Genomic DNA, 18,979 nt, shown 5'->3' with positions numbered 1-18,979 from the left:
ATAAACATTTTTTTATTGCTGTTTCTTAAAGTATTATCTGTTCATTAAAGTCTATAAAAGCTTTCAGAGCAATTTTAGTTTGCTGTTGTTGGCTCTTGGTTGATGCAAAGTGACCAAACACAGGTCAACTCATCCACCTTAATTTAAACAGAGGCTGTTGAGGAATAAACATATATTCTTAGTGCTTATTTTCTGATTATATTGTTTTATGTATTTTAGTAATAAAGGCTTGTAAAGCAAGGCCACTTTTGACTCATAAACTAAGTGCTCAGCCAGACTGAAAAACAGGAAGTCAGTGTAGAGCTGTACAAGCATATAAATAAAAACAGGAAACCAGACAAAAAGAGGAACTAGTAACATATAAGGAGTGTTTGTATCCAAACTATGTCTGACGTGTAAAGGACCAATAACACCGATATGAGACACATGTTTAGCTTCTAATGTCAGAGATTCTACAACTGGCTTTGGGCTGTGCAGGGCTCTCTCTCTCTTCCAGAAGATGATTGAATAAAGAATTATAAATGTTTTGACCGCTCTGAGTCGGGTTTTCTCTGTTCTATCATGGGGATCAAAGAATCGGGTTTAATAAGACCAACACGGATTCTGCACAAAGACGTAAACACAAAGCGCGGACCCGCCGACGGATCAGAACCAGTGAGATGTCGCCTTTCTCACCCGGCGGCATGGAACGGTTGTTCACGCCCTTTTTGCGCTGATTCTGAAGCTGCAGGTTTTATCTCTCTCCAAACAACATTGACCGAACCAGCAGCAAAAGAAGATCCAAACTACGCTTCACATAAACATCGTCATGAATTCCCTTTGACCTTTGCTGTTTTGCTTCCACCACGATCCCAGCCAACATGTATATATGGGCCCCACCTGGTTTTTGCTTGGGCTGGATGGGTACCATGTGGGCATGGGCTCAAACTGGGCTTTTTGTATGGGGCCTACTTGCGTTCTTCACATTAAACCCATATGGGCAATCCCAAGTGGGCACTTTTAGTAGGTCCTAGCTGGGTCAAACATGGGAAACACTTAACTTGGTCCAAAATGGGAAACACATGTAGGACCCACTTGGGTTTTCCACCTGGGATAGACATGGGCAAACACAGTCATTTAAGGATAGGCTGTTGCTGTGTGCCCCAGGTGGGGCAAAGTGAGGTAATCAATGTATTTTTTTTTAGCACTGATGACACAGGTGGGGCCCACCTGGTCAAACTATATGTGTCACACGTGGGAAAATGCAAGTCAGACCCTGAAAACATGTCTATGTGGGCCCCATATGGGTTATGTTAAGTTAATATGGGCATATATTTTACATGGGCTCAAGATTGTTTAGTATATATGGGACCCACTTGGGTTTCTCACATTAAATCCATATGGGTGGGCATCCAATGTAGGTCCTAGTTGGGTCAGTGATGGTAAATGTGTACATTGGTTCAAAATGGTAGCACATGCTTATGTGAGGATTCTTCTTCTGTGAAGAGCCTGAGAAAGTGTTATTTGAATAAAGGAGGATTTATTCCAAACAAGCCCATCACAGATTGCACACAACCCAGGGAGTTCTGAAAGTCAAATTGTAAAAAGAAACTCAAAAGAAAGTATGAACATAACTCTCTTTTATAACCTGCAGACGGCACCCATGTGGTACCATTCTCTAAGAAATCACCCTAACTTTAACATATTTGGCACAACCTCAGTCTATCACTTTTGCTACCCTTACGTACAGTCAGATGTTCTTTACCCTTCATTTTTGACCCTCTCAGTATTTAGCCTTGGCTAGCAAATGTGCTCAAAGTCCACATTGAGACCTGAAGATGTTATGTGTTATCAGACACTACAACCCAGCTGTCAAGTGAGACTATAGGAACTTTGGTGTTTTTGAACATTCAATGTTACTCAAAACACTCTGCACACTATTCCAAATAACTGGTTTGAAACTGGTTACTTTTTAATTTTAGATTTCATTTAAAGTACTTAATTTAAACTTTCAGCGCTCTGCATGGTAGGCTGCATGGTGAGGCTCAGATAAGATAAATAAAGACTTCATGATTCTTCTTAGGTAAATTCACTTGTCACAGCGGCAATAATAAGTGATTAAAACGGACACAAGAGTAGAAAAAAGAAAAGCAAAAAATACAAATAAAAAACCTAAGATAAAAGTGAATTACACAGACAAAATCCAGATTTGGCATTTGCAAATTAAGGATTACTGGTTGTTCAAACAATTAAGACTATTTACTTGAGTAAACATGCAGTTGAGGATTTTTAGTAGATCAGATACACTCTACTGTATTAGAGAAAAGACAGTTAGCTACATGGAAGATGGAAGTTTTGGTTAATCAGATCCAGTAAAGCTCCTGAAGTATATTACCAATCTGTTAAAATGTTACTCTTCAAACTTGTGCCCTCAAATTATATAACCAGAAATAATTTATATTATCTTTGAACTAGTGGAAAGGAGAGGGAATGGGGTCTTTCAAGCAGTCACACTTCAACTGTGTAACTCCCTTGTCCTTAGTGACACTATTGAAACTTTTCAAAAGCAGTCTAATGTTAGAAGAGCTTTTAGGTAAACTGTTTCTGTTGTTGTTATTCTTCTTATCATTATTATATGTTTTATTAATTATATTTTTATTATGATGTTGATTTGGGTGACAATTATTTGACAAATATTGTATATTCATATATATGCTTAAAAACTCTTTAAAATAATTTTTTTTCTTTTAAACTTGTGTATTGTTTGACTTTTAAAATGTTTGTATCAGGTGTAAAATGACTTTTTAAATAAAGTTGTTTTTAATGTGAGCAGCTCCTATTGGCTCGTTTAAAAAGAGGGAGGAGCAGATTGCACCGCCTTGCGTCTCCCCGGTGTTTGAGAACCTGGAGGACAAAAGGATACCAAAGAATCGAAAACTATGACAAAGGTAAATACTGAAAGTTTGATAAGTTTTCATCAATGAGTATTTTAGTAAATTTCTATAGTTGTCCTAAACGGTATAAAACAATCAATATGCAGGTGGATTCACAATTAACCTAGTTACGCAGCCGAGAGCGAGCGCAGGAGAGAGCACCGCGGTAAAGTGAGCCGTCATTTGTGAGCCGCGGTCAAGCCAGCCGCCTCCTATCCGCCGCATAAATTTCCTTGCGCTTTTACACCAGTCTTTACGGTAGCGCCTTTTCGCTTTATATCCTGATTGAAAGCCTAGACTCGCGCACACGTGCGCGCGCGCGCGAACAGTCACACGCGCGCACACACAAATTACAATGGAACAGCCCAATACAGCCATCGTGACATTCTGGTTGCATATTCAAAAATTCATTAAAAATCATTCTTAAAAGTTGATGCCAAGCTTTCAACACAAGCCTCTTCTCGGACACCTACTTAAGATAAGATAAGATAAGATAAGATAGAACTTTATTAATCCCTCGGGTGGGTTCCTCTGGGAAATTCGATTTCCAAAAAAGCACAGCACCGACAGAAGTTACAGAGTTACAGAATATTATATAAAACAAATTTCCCACGTGTGGGACTAATAAAGGTTATCTTAACTTATATATACACACACACACACACACACACACACACACACACACACACACACACACATATATATAATACAGAGACAATATAAATAAAATATACAAAGGGGATAAATAGAATAAATAGGAATAAAAAATAAAAATACAAGTGAATTGCACATTTCAAGTATTGAGTCTATTGCACTGTTGACTATTTACAAAAGGTATTGCACAAGGTATTGTACAGTGAGGTGAAGAGGCACTACAGCTTAGTTGTTCCCCCCTCCTTTGTCCTCCTGTTTCCCCTCCCTCTCCCCTCCAGAGAGGAGTTAAACAGTCTGATGGCGTGTGGGACAAAGGAGTTTTTAAGTCTGTTAGTTCTTGTCTTTGGGAGAAGCAACCTGTCACTGAACAGACTCTTCTGGTTGTTTATGGCCGTGTGCAGAGGATGCCTGGCATTGTCCATAATGTCCATCAGTTTCTTTAATGTCCTTTTCTCTGCCACTGTCCAGCTTCATGCCGACCACAGAGCTAGCCCTCCTGATCAGTTTCTCCAGCCTGGATGAGTCCTACTTTACCTCTGGGCCAGGTTTTACCCAGATTTACTGTAATATTACTCAGAAATCACAGTAAACTCATATTCAGTGCAATACAGTCAATACACTACAATTATGTTTATTTCAAAAATTCATTAAAAGTCATCCTGAGTAGTTGATGTCCAACTTTCAACACATCCCTCCTCTAGGACACCTACTGTACCTGTGTGCCAAGTTTCAGCCAGATTCACTGTAAAATTACTCAGAAATTAAAGGACATTTATATGCAATTCAATACAGTCAATACAATAGAATTATGTCAATTTCAGAAATTCATTAAAAATCATCCTGAGTAGTTGAGGTCCAACTTTCAACACATCCCTCCTCCGGGAAACCTGCTGTACGTCTGGGCCAAGTTTCAGCCAGATTTACTGTAGAATTCCTCAGAAATTGCAGGGAACTTATGTTCAGTTCAAGAAAGGCTGAAAGACGACCACCACTGAACAAGACACACAAGCTGAAACGTCAAGACTGGGCCAAGAAATATCTCAAGACTGGTTTTTCTAAGGTTTTATGGACTGATGAAATGAGAGTGAGTCTTGATGGGCCAGATGGATGGGCCCGTGGCTGGATTGGTAAAGGGCAGAGAGCTCCAGTCCCACTCAGACGCCAGCAAGGTGGAGGTGGAGTACTGGTTTGGGCTGGTATCATCAAAGATGAGCTTGTGGGGCCTTTTCGGGTTGAGGATGGAGTCAAGCTCAACTCCCAGTCCTACTGCCAGTTTCTGGAAGACACCTTCTTCAAGCAGTGGTACAGGAAGAAGTCTGCATCCTTCAAGAAAAACATGATTTTCATGCAGGACAATGCTCCATCACACGCGTCCAAGTACTCCACAGCGTGGCTGCAAGAAAGGGTATAAAAGAAGAAAAACTAATGACATGGCCTCCTTGTTCACCTGATCTGAACCCCATTGAGAACCTGTGGTCCATCATCAAATGTGAGATTTACAAGGAGGGAAAACAGTACACCTCTCTGAACAGTGTCTGGGAGGCTGTGGTTGCTGCTGCACGCAATGTTGATGGTGAACAGATCAAAACACTGACAGAATCCATGGATGGCAGGCTTTTGAGTGTCCTTGCAAAGAAAGGTGGCTATATTGGTCGCTGATTTGTTTTTGTTTTGTTTTTGAATGTCAGAAATGTATATTTGTGAATGTGGAGATGTTATATTGGTTTCACTGGTAAAAATAAATAATTGAAATGGGTATATATTTGTTTTTTGTTAAGTTGCCTAATAATTCTGCACAGTAATAGTCACCTGCACACACAGATATCCCCCTAAAATAGCTCAAACTAAGAACAAACTAAAAACTACTTCCAAAAACATTCAGCTTTGATATTAATGAGTTCTTTGGGTTCATTGAGAACATGGTTGTTGTTCAATAATAAAATTATTCCTCAAAAATACAACTTGCCTAATAATTCTGCACTCCCTGTAGGTCTGTTGACAGAGCTCTGTACAGGTCTGCTCGAGCTGACCTGAAAAGGGGTCCCACCTGTCCAGCAACAACACATGGCGTGGAATAATAGACATCATAAACCACAGAGGCAGAACTGTGAAAACAGAAAACCTGAGTGTGCAGCTAGCAGAGGACATAAACAGCTTCTTCGCCCGCTTTGAAACACCACAACAGCAGCATTCATCTGCCTCAGCCCTGCTCCCATCCTCATCCTCACCTGGTTCCTGCACAGCTCCATTCACTGTAACGGAGCACGATGTCAGATGTGTGTTCCTAGCAGTGAACCCCAGGAAGGCGGCCGGTCCAGACGGAATACGTGGTAAAGTGCTAAGAGCATGTGCCCACCAGCTCACCCTCATCTCCACCAGAAGCTTCAACCTCTCACTGGATGAAGCAGCCATCCCATCCTGTCTAAAATCAGCCACAATCATCCCAGTACCAAAGAAGTCTCCCATCACCAGCCTGAACTATTATTGCCCTGTGGCCCTCACACCGGTAATCATGAAATGCTTTGAGAGACTAGTCCTTCAGCACACCAAGGATTACCTCCCCCCAGAATTCGACCCCCACCAGTTTGCATACCGTGCAAACAGATTCACAGAAGATGCCATCACCCTCCACTCGGTGCTGAGTCACCTAGAACAGCGGCAGAGCTACGCCAGAATGCTCTTTGTGGACTACAGCTCACCCTTCCACCACTCGCCCATTGAGAGCCTACTAACTTACTGCATCACAGTATGGTACGGCAGCTGCACTAAGGCGGATAGAGCCACCCTCCCAGCATGTTTGCAATGAGTAGGAGATGCTCTGTATCTCACTGTACAACTGTATAGTGACAAAGGTATTGGGTTCTTTTCTAAAAATTGCTATAAACAGAGGAACCCAAACTGATGAAAAGTGGCGAATATTTTTTTTCAAATGACTATTTTTAGTGGATGTTTGATATAGAAGCAGAATGACAGAATGTTAAAAGAAGTTACTTTTAGTCATTCTAAGCTGGGCATTGTGTTCTCTGGCTGTTCAAAGCCATGGAACTTTAGACTTTCCAAGCAAATAATGATGGCCATACTGATGTTCTTTTCAGTACATTTTACTTTATGTTCATTTTCATTTTTATGATGTTTCTATTTTTACACAATTCCTCCCACATAGCAAAATTGGTATGGCCTGGATCTGTCCCACACAATGTGCTTACACATGGCCTGCGTACCGCAAAGAATGACGGCCCTGTGCTGGCCCAGATCTGGTTTACCAGAGGTGGCCCACACATGAGCCAGCACAAGGCCAGTTGCAGACACACTGCTGGCCCTGTGCTGGCCCAGAACAGTTTCAGCTCTGGCCCCAGATGTCAGCCTAATGTGTACCTTAGCCATGTAAGCCATGTAATAACAACATGTGCTGGAACATAATAGTGCAAAAGTAACATGACGAAACTCTGTTCAGACAGTGAATGGACTGATTCTTATACAGCGCTTTTTTACTCACCCATATTACTCAAAGTGCTCTATACAACATGTCACATTCACCCAATCAGGCCAAATGTGGCATGCCATCACATAAACAGTGCCATCTTACCATGCCAGAAGTCAGCCAGCAGTGCCGGCTTGACACCAGATCCAGGCAAGACCCGTCTGCTATGTGGGATGACTTGTTCTTTTGGCATTTTAGTTGTGGATTGTGTTTGGACTGTGTCTCTTGCCCTTTCAGTATTGTTTCCTTGTGCTTCTAAGTGTCCCTTTGTTTCTTTTTAGGTTATGTAGTATGGGTTAGAGATATTTTGTATGTTGTTTTTGTTTAATAAATCCGCCTTTTGGATTATTCCCTGATGTGCCTGAGTTCTGTTATTTAGTGTCACTTTGAAAGGACACACATCCAGCATTGACATATAATTGTTCTTTCAATTTTTGATAAAGATTACATTGAATTGAGATGTAACTTGGCCCAGAGGTACGGTAGGACGCCCAGAGTAAGAAAGTGTTGAAAGTTGGACCTCAACTACTCAGGATGATTTTTAATGAATTTTTGAAATTTCCATAATTGTAGTGTATTGGCTGTATTGAATTGCATATAAATGTCCTTTAATTTCTGAGTAATTTTACAGTGAATCTGGCTGAAACCTGGCACACAGGTACAGTAGGTGTCCCAGAGGGGGGATGTGTTGAAAGTTGTACCTCAACTACTCAGGATGACTTTTAATGAATTTCTGACATTTCCATAATTGTATTGACTGTATCGGGCTGTTTCATTGTAATTTGTGTGCACGCATGTGCGTGCGACTGTTCGCGCGCGCGCACGTGTGCGCGAGTCTAGGCTTTCAATCAGGATATAAAGCGAAAAGGCGCTACCGTAAAGACTGGTGTAAAAGCGCAAGGAAATTTATGCGGCGGATAGGAGGCGGCTGGCTTGACCGCGGCTCACAAATGACGGCTCACTTTACCGCGGTGAGAGAGCGAGGCTACACTTAGATCAAGTGTAAAACAGCCGGTTTCAGTTTAAGCGCTGTTTTCGATAAATTTCTCAAAATATGTTTTGTCTCACTCCCATTTCTTCTTGTTGCATGTTGAAGCTCTACTTGGAACCTCGTTAAGATCCAACTATGCAAAACATGATTTATTTATTTATTTTACATTTTTCAAGTGGTCAAGTGGACTGTACTAGTGTTAAAAAACACACTCCAGTAAAAGCTAAAGCAGTGGTTCAACTTATTTACTCGAGTAAAAGTCAAAAAGCACAGGCTCTGAAATGTGCTCAAAGTAAGAAAGTCAAACCTAGCTCTTTGGAGGATGTTTCTGCCAGCTGCTTTTGTTCAAAGCTAGCTGAACCTTGTGCTATTTAATGTAATAATAAAATATTAGAAAATGGGAATACAAACTTTGGTCTAATGGATTTTCTTATGCCTGCATAGTTGGTATGAAGGTGGAATTCAGTCGATGAATCTCAGCATCATCAGGTAAATTTATATGAATGTCTGCTTCACTTGATATAATCAATCAAGATCAAGATCTGATGGCACCTGCAGTCATTCTGGTGTTGTGGGAAAAAAGTGGGGCCACTTTTATCCCTGACTATGGCACATGGTATCTCTCTTATGCCACATCTCCTGGTGATTATTACACAGACACGCCTCACTGCTTAGGCTCAAATCACTTGGATGTTTTTCTTGCACTTGTACATTGTTTTGCACTTTGCTGCTTCTCATCGTGGCCAGGACATCCGTGTAAAAGACGTTTTCTAATCTCAATGGAGATTTTTTTGCTGGTTAAATAAAGATTAATGAAATAATGTTTGAAGGTTTGTGGTGACGTCAGATAATAAATCCCGACAAAGTGGTTAAAGCAGAAGTAACAAGCCCGTTTATTATTGTTAGGAGTGGAAAGTACAGGCAGTAGCGGTTTTTGATACGGCGACACGGGCGGTTGCCCGGGGCGGCATCGTGGTGGGGGGGGGGCGGCATCACGGGCATCGGCAAAGAAAAAAACAAAACAAACAAAAATAATGCTCGTACTCATGCTGCCCCGACATCAGCCAGCGCGTATTGGGAATGGCACAGGCACCGATCGGTTTTTTATCGCCCCTTTGCTGGGAGTAAGGGCGCCCTCCGTTTGCGAGGTGCGCCTGCTGCTTGTGGCACAGGGAGGAGAGGGCGGGGCACCCTGGTGCCAGAGCCACCAGAGGTTTCCATCAGGCCTGAAAGGGATTAAAACCACACCCATACGCTAGAGATGCAACATGAGGAATGTGTGATCACGATAGGAGCTCATGCATGCATGAAACAAAACAAAGAACAATTAATAAGCCACGATTTCTTTAGAAGAGTGTTCAACAAAGACAGCCGAGCCCACAGGCACTACCTTTAATAAAGCAAGAATGCAGGAATGCATGACGCCTTCTCTTTCCCAGCTTTTTTTCTCCCCACATCAGATTCAAGCTCCAGCAAGCACGTGCTACAAATAATCAGTTGGTGCCAGTGTCAACACCCCCTCACCCACCCCTCCTCTGGATGGGAGAAAAAAAAATCTATACGTAGATGATTTTCACAAGTTGTGAAAGCTGTACAACTTCCTTTTAAAACCCATTTCCTCGTTTGATCACGCCCCTTTTAACACCAACAACACATACACTGCTGTCCATCTCGCCCTTACATCAAGGACATTTTACTACAGTCAGTCAATTTTTCATCACAGCCAGCAATTCTTCAGTGTTCACTGACACCCGACTCACTCAGCTGGCAGAAGAAGCATTTTAGTTCTATCTGACAGAGGACACTGACGATGGAAGACAGGAAGACCCCACAGAGGACTCGTGGGTGCAGTGCAGGGGCTGGTGTGACAGAGGATGCTGTGGGCGGATGAGCCGCTGTAGCGACTCCTAAAGGAGCAGTAGCAACAGCCGAAGAGGGAGGGGGGGAAAGGAGGAGGCTCCTCCTCCCTCCGTTGATACGTCAGCAGCGGGATTGCGGGGTGTTTCCGGAGCTCCTCGCTCACGTTCACTCTTCTCCGGTTCAGGATCGAACCGGTCACGTCTTCGCGGAGCGCCTTTGAAACGAAGCTACGAGGATTCCCTGTGTGGTGGACTTGTCCCAGGATGACTGCGCTGACTGCGGGAACAGGCATGGAAAGACCGGCAGGTGAGACATGTTCATCTTTGTCCACCAGCAGAAGCGCGCTGGCTGACCCGAGAGCTGCGCCGACAGCCGCCGTGTGTGCCGGGAGCGCACACGGCGGCTGTCGGCTTAGTCCTCCTCTGGGATTCCGGCTCCTCCTCGTTCTCTAGAGACAAAGGCTTGTGTGTGCGCGCGTGACTGTGACCTTCTTGTGTGGAATATGCGAGTCTTCAAAGTAAATAAGAGCTTTTATTGGGGAAGTCACAGTTGACACTAGTTTGTGCTTTGATATAAACATAGTTTGTTTGATTCTGTTGTCGTTACTTTGTCTGTAGCACTGCTTCAGAGGGCCAACTGTGAGACACGATACTAAGTGCGCAGAAACCAGAACAGGTAGTGCAAGATTCCTCTGGTTTCCCTTCCCGAGCCTGGTTTTTCCAGCTCTGTTTTGGGCACAGCTGGAAAAGACTGGAAATAGAAACTCCACTGGTGTTGCTGAAGATGCTCACGGAGGCAGGGCCGTTTGTTAAACGCTGACTCGAGTTTTCATCTGTCTGTTCTTTTGTCTTCAGGTCCTCAGTGACTGCAGCCAGGCAGCCTGCCCTCCCCCGTAACCTTTGAAGTGAGGCCAGGGTGTGAAGTATTTTCCAACCAAGTAAACTCCTCAAACACCTTCAGAGCCCCCTGACACACACTCTCGCTGCCAAGGATGCAGAAAGCAAGCTGACCCTGGACACAAGTAAAAAGCAGAATAGTAACAAGCCAGAGGAGATAACCAGATCTGCTTTATTCATTAAGAGCGGCCACTCCATCACAGGGCACAAACATGGGGAACCAGCTAACAGGCACGGCCCCTAACAGCCCATTCCTCCCCAACTTTCAGTCACTGCATGTGGTGGTGATTGGTTTGGACTCTGCAGGGAAGACCTCCCTGCTCTACAGACTCAAGCTGAGGGAGTTTGTTGAGACCAGCCCCACCAAGGGATTCAACATGGAAAGGATTAAAGTGCAAATCGGACACTCCAAAGCCAACACCACAACTTTCCAAGTGTGGGACGTTGGTGGTCAGGAAAAGCTGAGGCCCCTCTGGAAGTCGTACACTCGGAGGATGGACGGGCTGGTGTTCGTGGTGGACGCAGCGGAGATGGAGCGCATGGAGGAGGCCAAGGTGGAGCTCCACCGGATCACCCGGTCAGCTGAAAACCAGGGGATTCCTGTGCTGGTTCTGGCAAACAAACAAGACCTGGATGGAGCGCTGTCATCTACAGAGGTAATTATCAAATATGAATGGCCGGCATTATTGCTCTGGGCACAGCATCTACTTCTTATTGTTCTTTTTTAGCTCTGTGGCTGTGGTTGGAGGTATAGTCACTCTACACTTGCAGTACACTTCCACCCATCAGTTTGCGTGGGGACTTCCTTCGTAGCATGTTAGGTAGGTTGGTGATTTTAGGCTGGCTTTGGATGTGAGGTCAGTAAAATCCTTTAAAGTGCATAGAGTAATGCTCTGTGTGAAAGGCTGGTTAGCTGTGTCGCTGTCCTCGGCTGTGCTCACAGAGGTGGCAGAGTAGAGCAGGGACCGTAGGCAGTGTCGGGCCAAGGCAGAAGTCACCGGGTGGGCGAGTACTTCTCAGTGCTGGAGCAGCAGCTGATTATGTATTTGTATTGTTCTGGCCCAGCCTACATAGCGCAACACGAGAAAGATAGGAACGTCCAACGCTGCCAACAACTGAATATTATATTTATGGTTAGAGAAAGGAAATGTCGGGGTGGGAGTGATAAAGCCTCCGACCTGTCTCTAACCTAAACACCCTACAGCTGCCAGGTCAGTCAACAAAGGTCTATAAAGTATATACAAAAACAACCAGTCTAGCTCATCTAGCCACAGGAACCTCACCACACACAGTACACAACTTAATACAAAGTACAGGGTTAAACGTATTTGGAAGCAGGAAGTAGGCAGGGCCATGCCAGTCTTGATGTGTCCCAGTTTATAGCCAGCCCCATTCAGTCTTGCAGCCGTCAGCCTCCACCTGGAACTTGCATTAGCAAAAACAGGAGAGAAAAAGAACACCACCACTCTCAGGCTGGAGGAGCAAAAACAGCTCACAAAATGATGACATGGGTCATAACAGTTTGTGTTTCAGCCTCGCTGAGCCCTCAGAGGGCAGACGCACATACATTGTGATGTTTGTTATTAAAAGAATACATGGATGTGCACATTTGAGGCTACCCTGCCAGCACAAACACAGTGTAGCTGTGGGAGGCACTGAGTGGGCTGGAGCAACAGGTTTGCATGTAGCAGGAGTTCAGCATGATGTGGGTGCATCATGTGCATGAAGTTCCAGTTTTGTGGATGAACACATTATTTTCTTCGCCCTACACCTGAGCCAGCAGAGATGGCAACAGCACAGAGTCACACATGAAGCGACAGATGTGCCGTCGCTGCAGGGTGACCTCTGTAAACTGCAGCATCAGCACAACTGTAAAGTGAAAAAATGTTGTTTTTGTTGGTCTGTCCTTTTGTTTAGAGGATAGTGCAGTTAATGGTGTGTGCTTTGTTTAGCCTCATCACTCCTGCAGAAACATGCGTACGTCATCCTTTAGGACCTGCTTCTGAAAGCAACTTTCACACTCAGAGTTCGTAGCTTATTGCTTCCTATGACGCGGTTGGGACTAACCTCACTTTTCTCGTTTAAGGTGGAAAAGGTGCTGGGCCTCCACGAGCTGAGCTCCTCCACCCTGCACCACACGGAGGGCTGCTCAGCACTGAATGGTCAGGGTCTGCAGCCCGGCCTGGAGAAACTCTATGAGATGATTGTGAAGAGGAAGAGGATGCTCCGACAAAGCAAGAAGAAAAGCTGATGGAAATAAAGGGGTGCAGGTCAATTTGTGAGCACTTGTGTCTGTGACACTCGGGGAACTTGGTGAATGTGGGAAACCAGAAAGAAGCTGGTCAGTCCTGTGGATCAGGTGCAGTGTTTCCAACCAAGTGTAGACTCTGTTCCTGGAGACATTTGGACCTTTGAAACTGCTTCTCATTGTCTTTAACTCTCAGAGGACCACAGAGCTCTGCGGAGGGAGTGACCGCGCTGCTGACAAACACTCACTGAAGCACGCACTAACGTCGAAGGATGTTCGGTTACTGGTGCAGACGGCCCGTGTTACACCCGATCACCTAAATCTTCACCCTGCCTCAGACTGAGCAACACTTCTGTGCACCCACAGGAACTTCCTGTGTTTGAATCTGCCCGAGCATATCGCTGTCACTCTCACCGGGCTTTGCTCCTCACAGCTGGATGTTTCTGGATTGTTAAGTTCAGACAAGTTTTTACAATGGCTTCATACTGTTTTGTAAAATATGAATAAATTGAGCAACGTTAGCATTGTTTCCCTGAGAACATTGTTTTATTCATCGTGCCCTGGGAGCCTGTCCCAGCTGCCACAGAAGCGGGGTACACCTGGACGGGTCACCAGTTCACCCAGCCCCACTAACCTCAGTAGTATCCATGCAGACGCGGGAGTCTGCTGATGTTGTTAGCCTAACCCTAACACATGTCTGCATCTCCTCAGTGAATATTAAGATGTTTATTTAATGCCATATTAATTTAATGATGTTCTGTTTTTTGTCTTGTAATTATTTAAATCAGGCTCATGGTTTGCTGAAGTCTTTCTCGGCTGTCACACCCTGTACAGCTCGATATGTATAAACTTAATTCTCCTGAAGTTGTGTAAAATGAGTTGCATGAAAACACCAATGCGATGTGCACACAGCGGAGGTGTGGTGCCATCTTTGAGCTTTACAGTACTACAGATTGAACACACACGTGTGATTTGGTACTCTATAAATAAAGCTGAGTTGAACTGAATCCTAATAAAACTTGTGCTTTTTGCTGTGATGGATGGACTCGGTGTTTTACGATTCTGTTGGCAGCCTCTGAAATTCACGCAGCGAAGCTTCACACAGGAATGCGAAACACACCCACATAGCTGTCTAAATACCAAACACTCATTCCTGTTTAACACCATTATTCTGGCTCTGATTTCAAGACCAGTGAATACATACGAGCACGTCTGAATGGAAGCCAGGGACTCACCATATATACTGTGCATGTCTTTGGACTGTGGGAAGGAACCCATGCAGACTCCACCCAGGAAGGCCCCAGCTAGGGATGGTTGGCAGCAGATCCTCTGGGTGTGAATGACCATGAGTTATTATCATCACTGATGAATTACTAACAATAGTCCATACAGATATTCCAAAGTGGAAAGGCATTCTTCAGCCATCCCACGAGGAGTTTAGACAAAGCTTAACCCCCCTGGTATTAAAAGCCTGCTGTGCCCACTCAGTCAGCTCCTCAGTCAATGCAATTATCCTGATTGGAGGCTCCCCCCTGCTGCACCTCAGCTGTCGGAGCAAAAAGTAAATAGCATGATTCCCTGTGCACACGCATACTTCATGTATGCGTGTGCACAGGGCGTGTGTGACTTCAGGTGTGACTTGCAATGTTAATCCACAGGTTGAAAAAGGAAATGCTATTCAAAGAAATCACCTCAGTGTTACAAGCTCTTCTTGAATGTGAAACATGAGGAGGATGTGCAAACTTCAGGCTACTGATCGAACTGCATGCCCATGGGGAGTCAGCTTATCCTACAAGGCTGCTCACACCTTCTTTGGCATCTTTATTGAACAAATAAAGTGAGCTGCTGCTTGGGTATCAAATAATGGATTTGGTTTGTAGCTGGCACAGGGACCCGGTCGTTTCCTGGTTCAAACCTTGTTATCTGCTGTGTGCAGTTTGCATGTCCTCCTTTGCCTGCGTGGGTTTCCTCCATGCGCTCCAACTTCCCAAAGTGAACGTGAATTTCAAATGAAATTCAAACCCCCAGCCCCTGGCATTTAAATCCCTGATCAAACCTGCTGTGCCCACTCAATCAGAATTTCAAATGAAATTCACGTTGGCTTATCTGGAGGTTTTGTTAGCTGAACACAAGCACACAAGATGACTTCTTGTGTACATATGACAGAAACTGGTACACCAGCACTCCCATTCTATGGTTTGTATTCCCTGCTGCCAGCTGTCTGTGTACACAGTCATAGCAGGAAGAGCAGCTGCACTGACGTAAACGTGCTGGTCCACACCCAGCCATCAGGTGTCACAAACAGGCTGGTCTAGATACCTGGCACATTCCCTGCAGGCAATGCAACCATGACAAACACTGCAGCTGCACTAGTGTTGCTACTGTTTCACGGGCAGGGAGACAAGTCAACACTTAGATGAAGAATTGGATACATTAAAGCCCGAGGATCACAGCATCGGGTTTCTTCGCAGACAGACAATAACAAACAAACACACACAAAAATGCTGCCATCTATATGCAAGACCCACCTCAGCTGTCCATCTGCATCTAAAGGTCAAAGGTCACTCTTTGAGGATGCCAGCATTCACATTTTGGACAGAGAAGACAGATGGTTTCAAAGAGCATCAGTGGCTGTATCCCAATTCAGGGTCTGCAGCCTTACCGGTCCTCAAGGGCCGCACTCAAAGAGGCTGGAAGTGCGAGGCTTGTAGGCTTGTGAAATGTGACGGTCTGGCCTCCGTCGTGCCGCCCAGGTTGCCTAGCAACCATGATACTAACAGCTGGAAACGTTTCATACAGCTTTGTTTGACAGAAATGAAGGAGAACATATTTAGTTCATTTGTTTGTTTGTTTCTACAAGAGCTTTGTGTGATGTGATGAGTATCTGAGGCTGAGACCACAGGACTGTGAAACATGATAGTTGGGCTTCATTTCTGTGCTGAACAGTCATTTCAAGATCAGTTAGTAAATAACAATTAGCTAATGTTGTTCATGAGACTAAAGTCATCTCACTGTGGTAATGTAAATATAATATGGCCAATATTAAAGTTACTATATTAATCATTATCAGTTATTACAGCAGTGAACATGAACTCTGTGTCAAACACTGAGCCTCAGTAAAGATTCAAGTTGCATTTATTTATATTTCCTATCACCTTAAATCTTCACCTAAAGACAAGTATCTGTGACAGTGTGTATACAGATGTATCATATATAAGAGACAAATATTGTTCGTTTAATATGTTGTCATTACTAAATGTGGCTCAGTGCTTACATATATGTGTAAAAAGCAAATGTAGGAGCTGTGATAACTGTGTCTGATAGAATGAAGAGTAGACTGATATATGAAATATTCCTTTATTGGGTGAGAAAATCAGACCATGTCATAACTGCTGTAAGTCACACAGAATAGATATCAGAGTCTTAAACAGGCTGACGTCTGCTAAATGGGTCAAACTGGGCAGAAAGTCTACAAACACATAACATCCTTATAGAATATGATGTAACATATATGTCACACAGTGGAAATTTGTATTTATCTTGTATATTGTTTTTATTCTGATTTTTAGTGTTTATTTATGAGTGTCGTTTTATTTGCATGGTTTTATTCTGTTTCTATTGCATGGTTTTTAGTGTTTTATGTAACATGGTTTTTATCCACTGTGGACTGGCTGCACATGGGACAAATTAGCTGATAGGGACCACCTGCTGAGGCAGGGGTGTGTCCAGAGGTGGCCTATCAGCTGTGTAAAGACCTTTTAAAAACAGGCTAGCTGAGCACTGAAGGAGGGAGGCCCCAGACTGGAAGGTTAATGCGAGATGGCCAGCGTGACGCGGCGACCCAGTCCTGACCTCATGGAACGGCAACAGTAAGAGACGACGCTGTGATTGGCAGCAGGGCAGAGGTTTACCTCTGCCTGCATTTGTGAGCAGGGCCTCTACTGTTGTCTACTGTTGTTTAGTGAATGTAGAAAATGGTAGTTTTACGGGTTTTAGAATTGTTTTAGTAGATTGACAACATTTTATTACGTACATTTTAAGGGTGTTTTTATTTGTGCTCCCTGGCCCAGTAATAAACTGTTTCTGATCTGACCTGCTTCCTCTCTGTGCCCGTGGTATCTGACTCGCTTGTTCCCCCTTGTATTTTAAAGAATCTTTCTTTTTAGCGTGACATTCTGGCGCGACCGCTTTAGTGTCGCCGCGCGTTACATATAGATCATATATAAACAGTTACAGCAATATGATGCAACAAACACAGCAGCTACTGATCCAAAATACTCAAAGCTTCATAGAACTGAAACCAACATTTATTTTTAGCTCCATTCTGCTGCTGATACAGACTTTAGGTTTCTGAACATTAAACTTGTTGCTGCCTTTCATGGTGTGTAACTTGAAGGCCCTGAGTACTCTGAGTACTTTCTCCCACACTGGAAACACTGGGATGATCACATTATTTGAACATTACCTAATAAGACTGATTCAGCACAGACAGTTATGTTAAACTTTCCTAGCAGTCCTTCACAAACAGGGAACAGTCTGTCTATTCTCTCCATCTGTCAGCTGCTGCTGGCTCTTCCTCCTCCTCTTCCTCACACACTGCTGAGTTTGTCCTGGTGGATCATCAGGGGTGCAAAGCCTCACAGATGATGTGCAGCAGTGGGTCCCTCAGTCTGTCCTCACTCTGGACACTTGCAGTCGTCACACATGGAAATCAAATGTGTGATAAGCTGCAGGATTCAAACACAAGTGTAACTTATAAACACATGTTCATACTTTTATTCCACAATCAGAGAGAAAGAAACAGAGAGAGAGTGCAGGACAGACAGACAGGTGACAGTCTCAGGTGTACACACTGCTACACAACAGCACAGAGAAGCAGGATTTAGTGTTTGTGTTATTACGAGTGTAAACAAGAAGAGTTCCAGATGGTGCAGTGGACACATGTGTGACTGCTGTGATTAAAGCATCTTTCTTTCAGCTTAACGAGTGAACCGTCAGCTCGTTCAAACACACGTTAAAGTGCGTTTGGCTCGACACCACCGAACAGAGGCAGCAATATAACATAGCTCACATTAACAGTGCAGTGAATCCTGCTTGTGCCGTGATGTTCAGGACTGCAAACCGAGCAGCATCACTGACTTACAGCTTGTTGTGTTTGTGGATATATGACTGACTTTAATTATCCACAAAATCATCACAATCTCTGTCAGATTAAGGTCGACTATATATATATATTTTAAAGTAAAGGCTTTAAAACTAAGTTAGTTGTACACATCACTAATGTCACATAACTTTGCCGACATGTGGCCAACATTAATGTTTTAATGTTCTTCGTTATTAAACATTCGCACATAAATAACTGACATCATATTCAGTACTTACTGTTAAAAGTTTACTATGCATTCTGGGATATGTTGGGCCATGAAGTCTACACTGCCACATCCTTAAAATTCAGGGAAATGAAGGACGCATTTCGAGCAGCCTTTGTATTGGGACAGCCTTCGTCGCGTCGCTGTGACGTAGTCGGCCTTAAAATGCAGCCTTTAAGGCTGCAGACCCTGAATCGGGATACAGCCTATGTCCACTGTGAACAACCATCCTTGAACAGAGGGCGGAGCTTTAACGCCCACTCACATCCTGGGCCATTTGACCTCAGGCAATCACGTGATAGGGTGGGGCTAGGTTTAATTATGGGTTCACACGAAACCTTGGCTGATTGTGACCTACACCCATTTTCACACCTTGGCTCGTGTGATTAGGTAATAAATTAGGCTCGTGTGAGGATCAACAGGGGGTCCATGACCCCCTTGGGGGACACTCCTATAAGGGTTAAAAAAATCTGGGACTCTCCTCCATTTGACCTTAGAAATGAAGAAGCTTCTTGGATGAAACGTTTTCAAGAAACTTAAAGAAGTCCTGATGCTTTTCTTTCAAAGC

At 43.9% G+C, this 18,979-nt stretch overlaps 1 protein-coding gene across 1 annotated transcript; it reads left to right on the top strand.

Annotated features, from left to right (window-relative positions):
* Positions 1-9,994: 9,994 nt before the first annotated feature.
* On the top strand, positions 9,995-14,079 carry LOC146575267 (ADP-ribosylation factor-like protein 4D). Its single transcript, XM_085269926.1, has 3 exons — positions 9,995-10,204; positions 10,753-11,450; positions 12,881-14,079. The coding sequence occupies exons 2-3, from the start codon at positions 11,007-11,009 to the stop codon at positions 13,043-13,045; spliced, it is 609 nt and encodes a 202-aa protein (XP_085126052.1). The 5' UTR covers positions 9,995-10,204; positions 10,753-11,006; the 3' UTR covers positions 13,046-14,079.
* The last annotated feature ends 4,900 nt before the right edge of the window (positions 14,080-18,979 follow it).

This window comes from Mchenga conophoros, linkage group LG4, assembly GCF_057382185.1.
Source record: "Mchenga conophoros isolate Kocher_MC1m ecotype Shallow Benthic linkage group LG4, M_conophoros_male_GT1.1, whole genome shotgun sequence".
NCBI classification, from domain to species: Eukaryota; Metazoa; Chordata; class Actinopteri; order Cichliformes; family Cichlidae; genus Mchenga; species Mchenga conophoros.
This window is presented reverse-complemented; position numbering and strand designations above follow the sequence as displayed.

Excerpts from the sequence above, each read along its gene's own strand:
- LOC146575267 (XM_085269926.1), top strand. The coding sequence starts at position 11,007 with ATGGGGAACCAGCTAACAGGCACGGCCCCTAACAGCCCATTCCTCCCC. Across the intron at positions 11,451-12,880 it reads GAGCGCTGTCATCTACAGAG|GTGGAAAAGGTGCTGGGCCT; the intron begins GTAATTATCAAA and ends TTCTCGTTTAAG.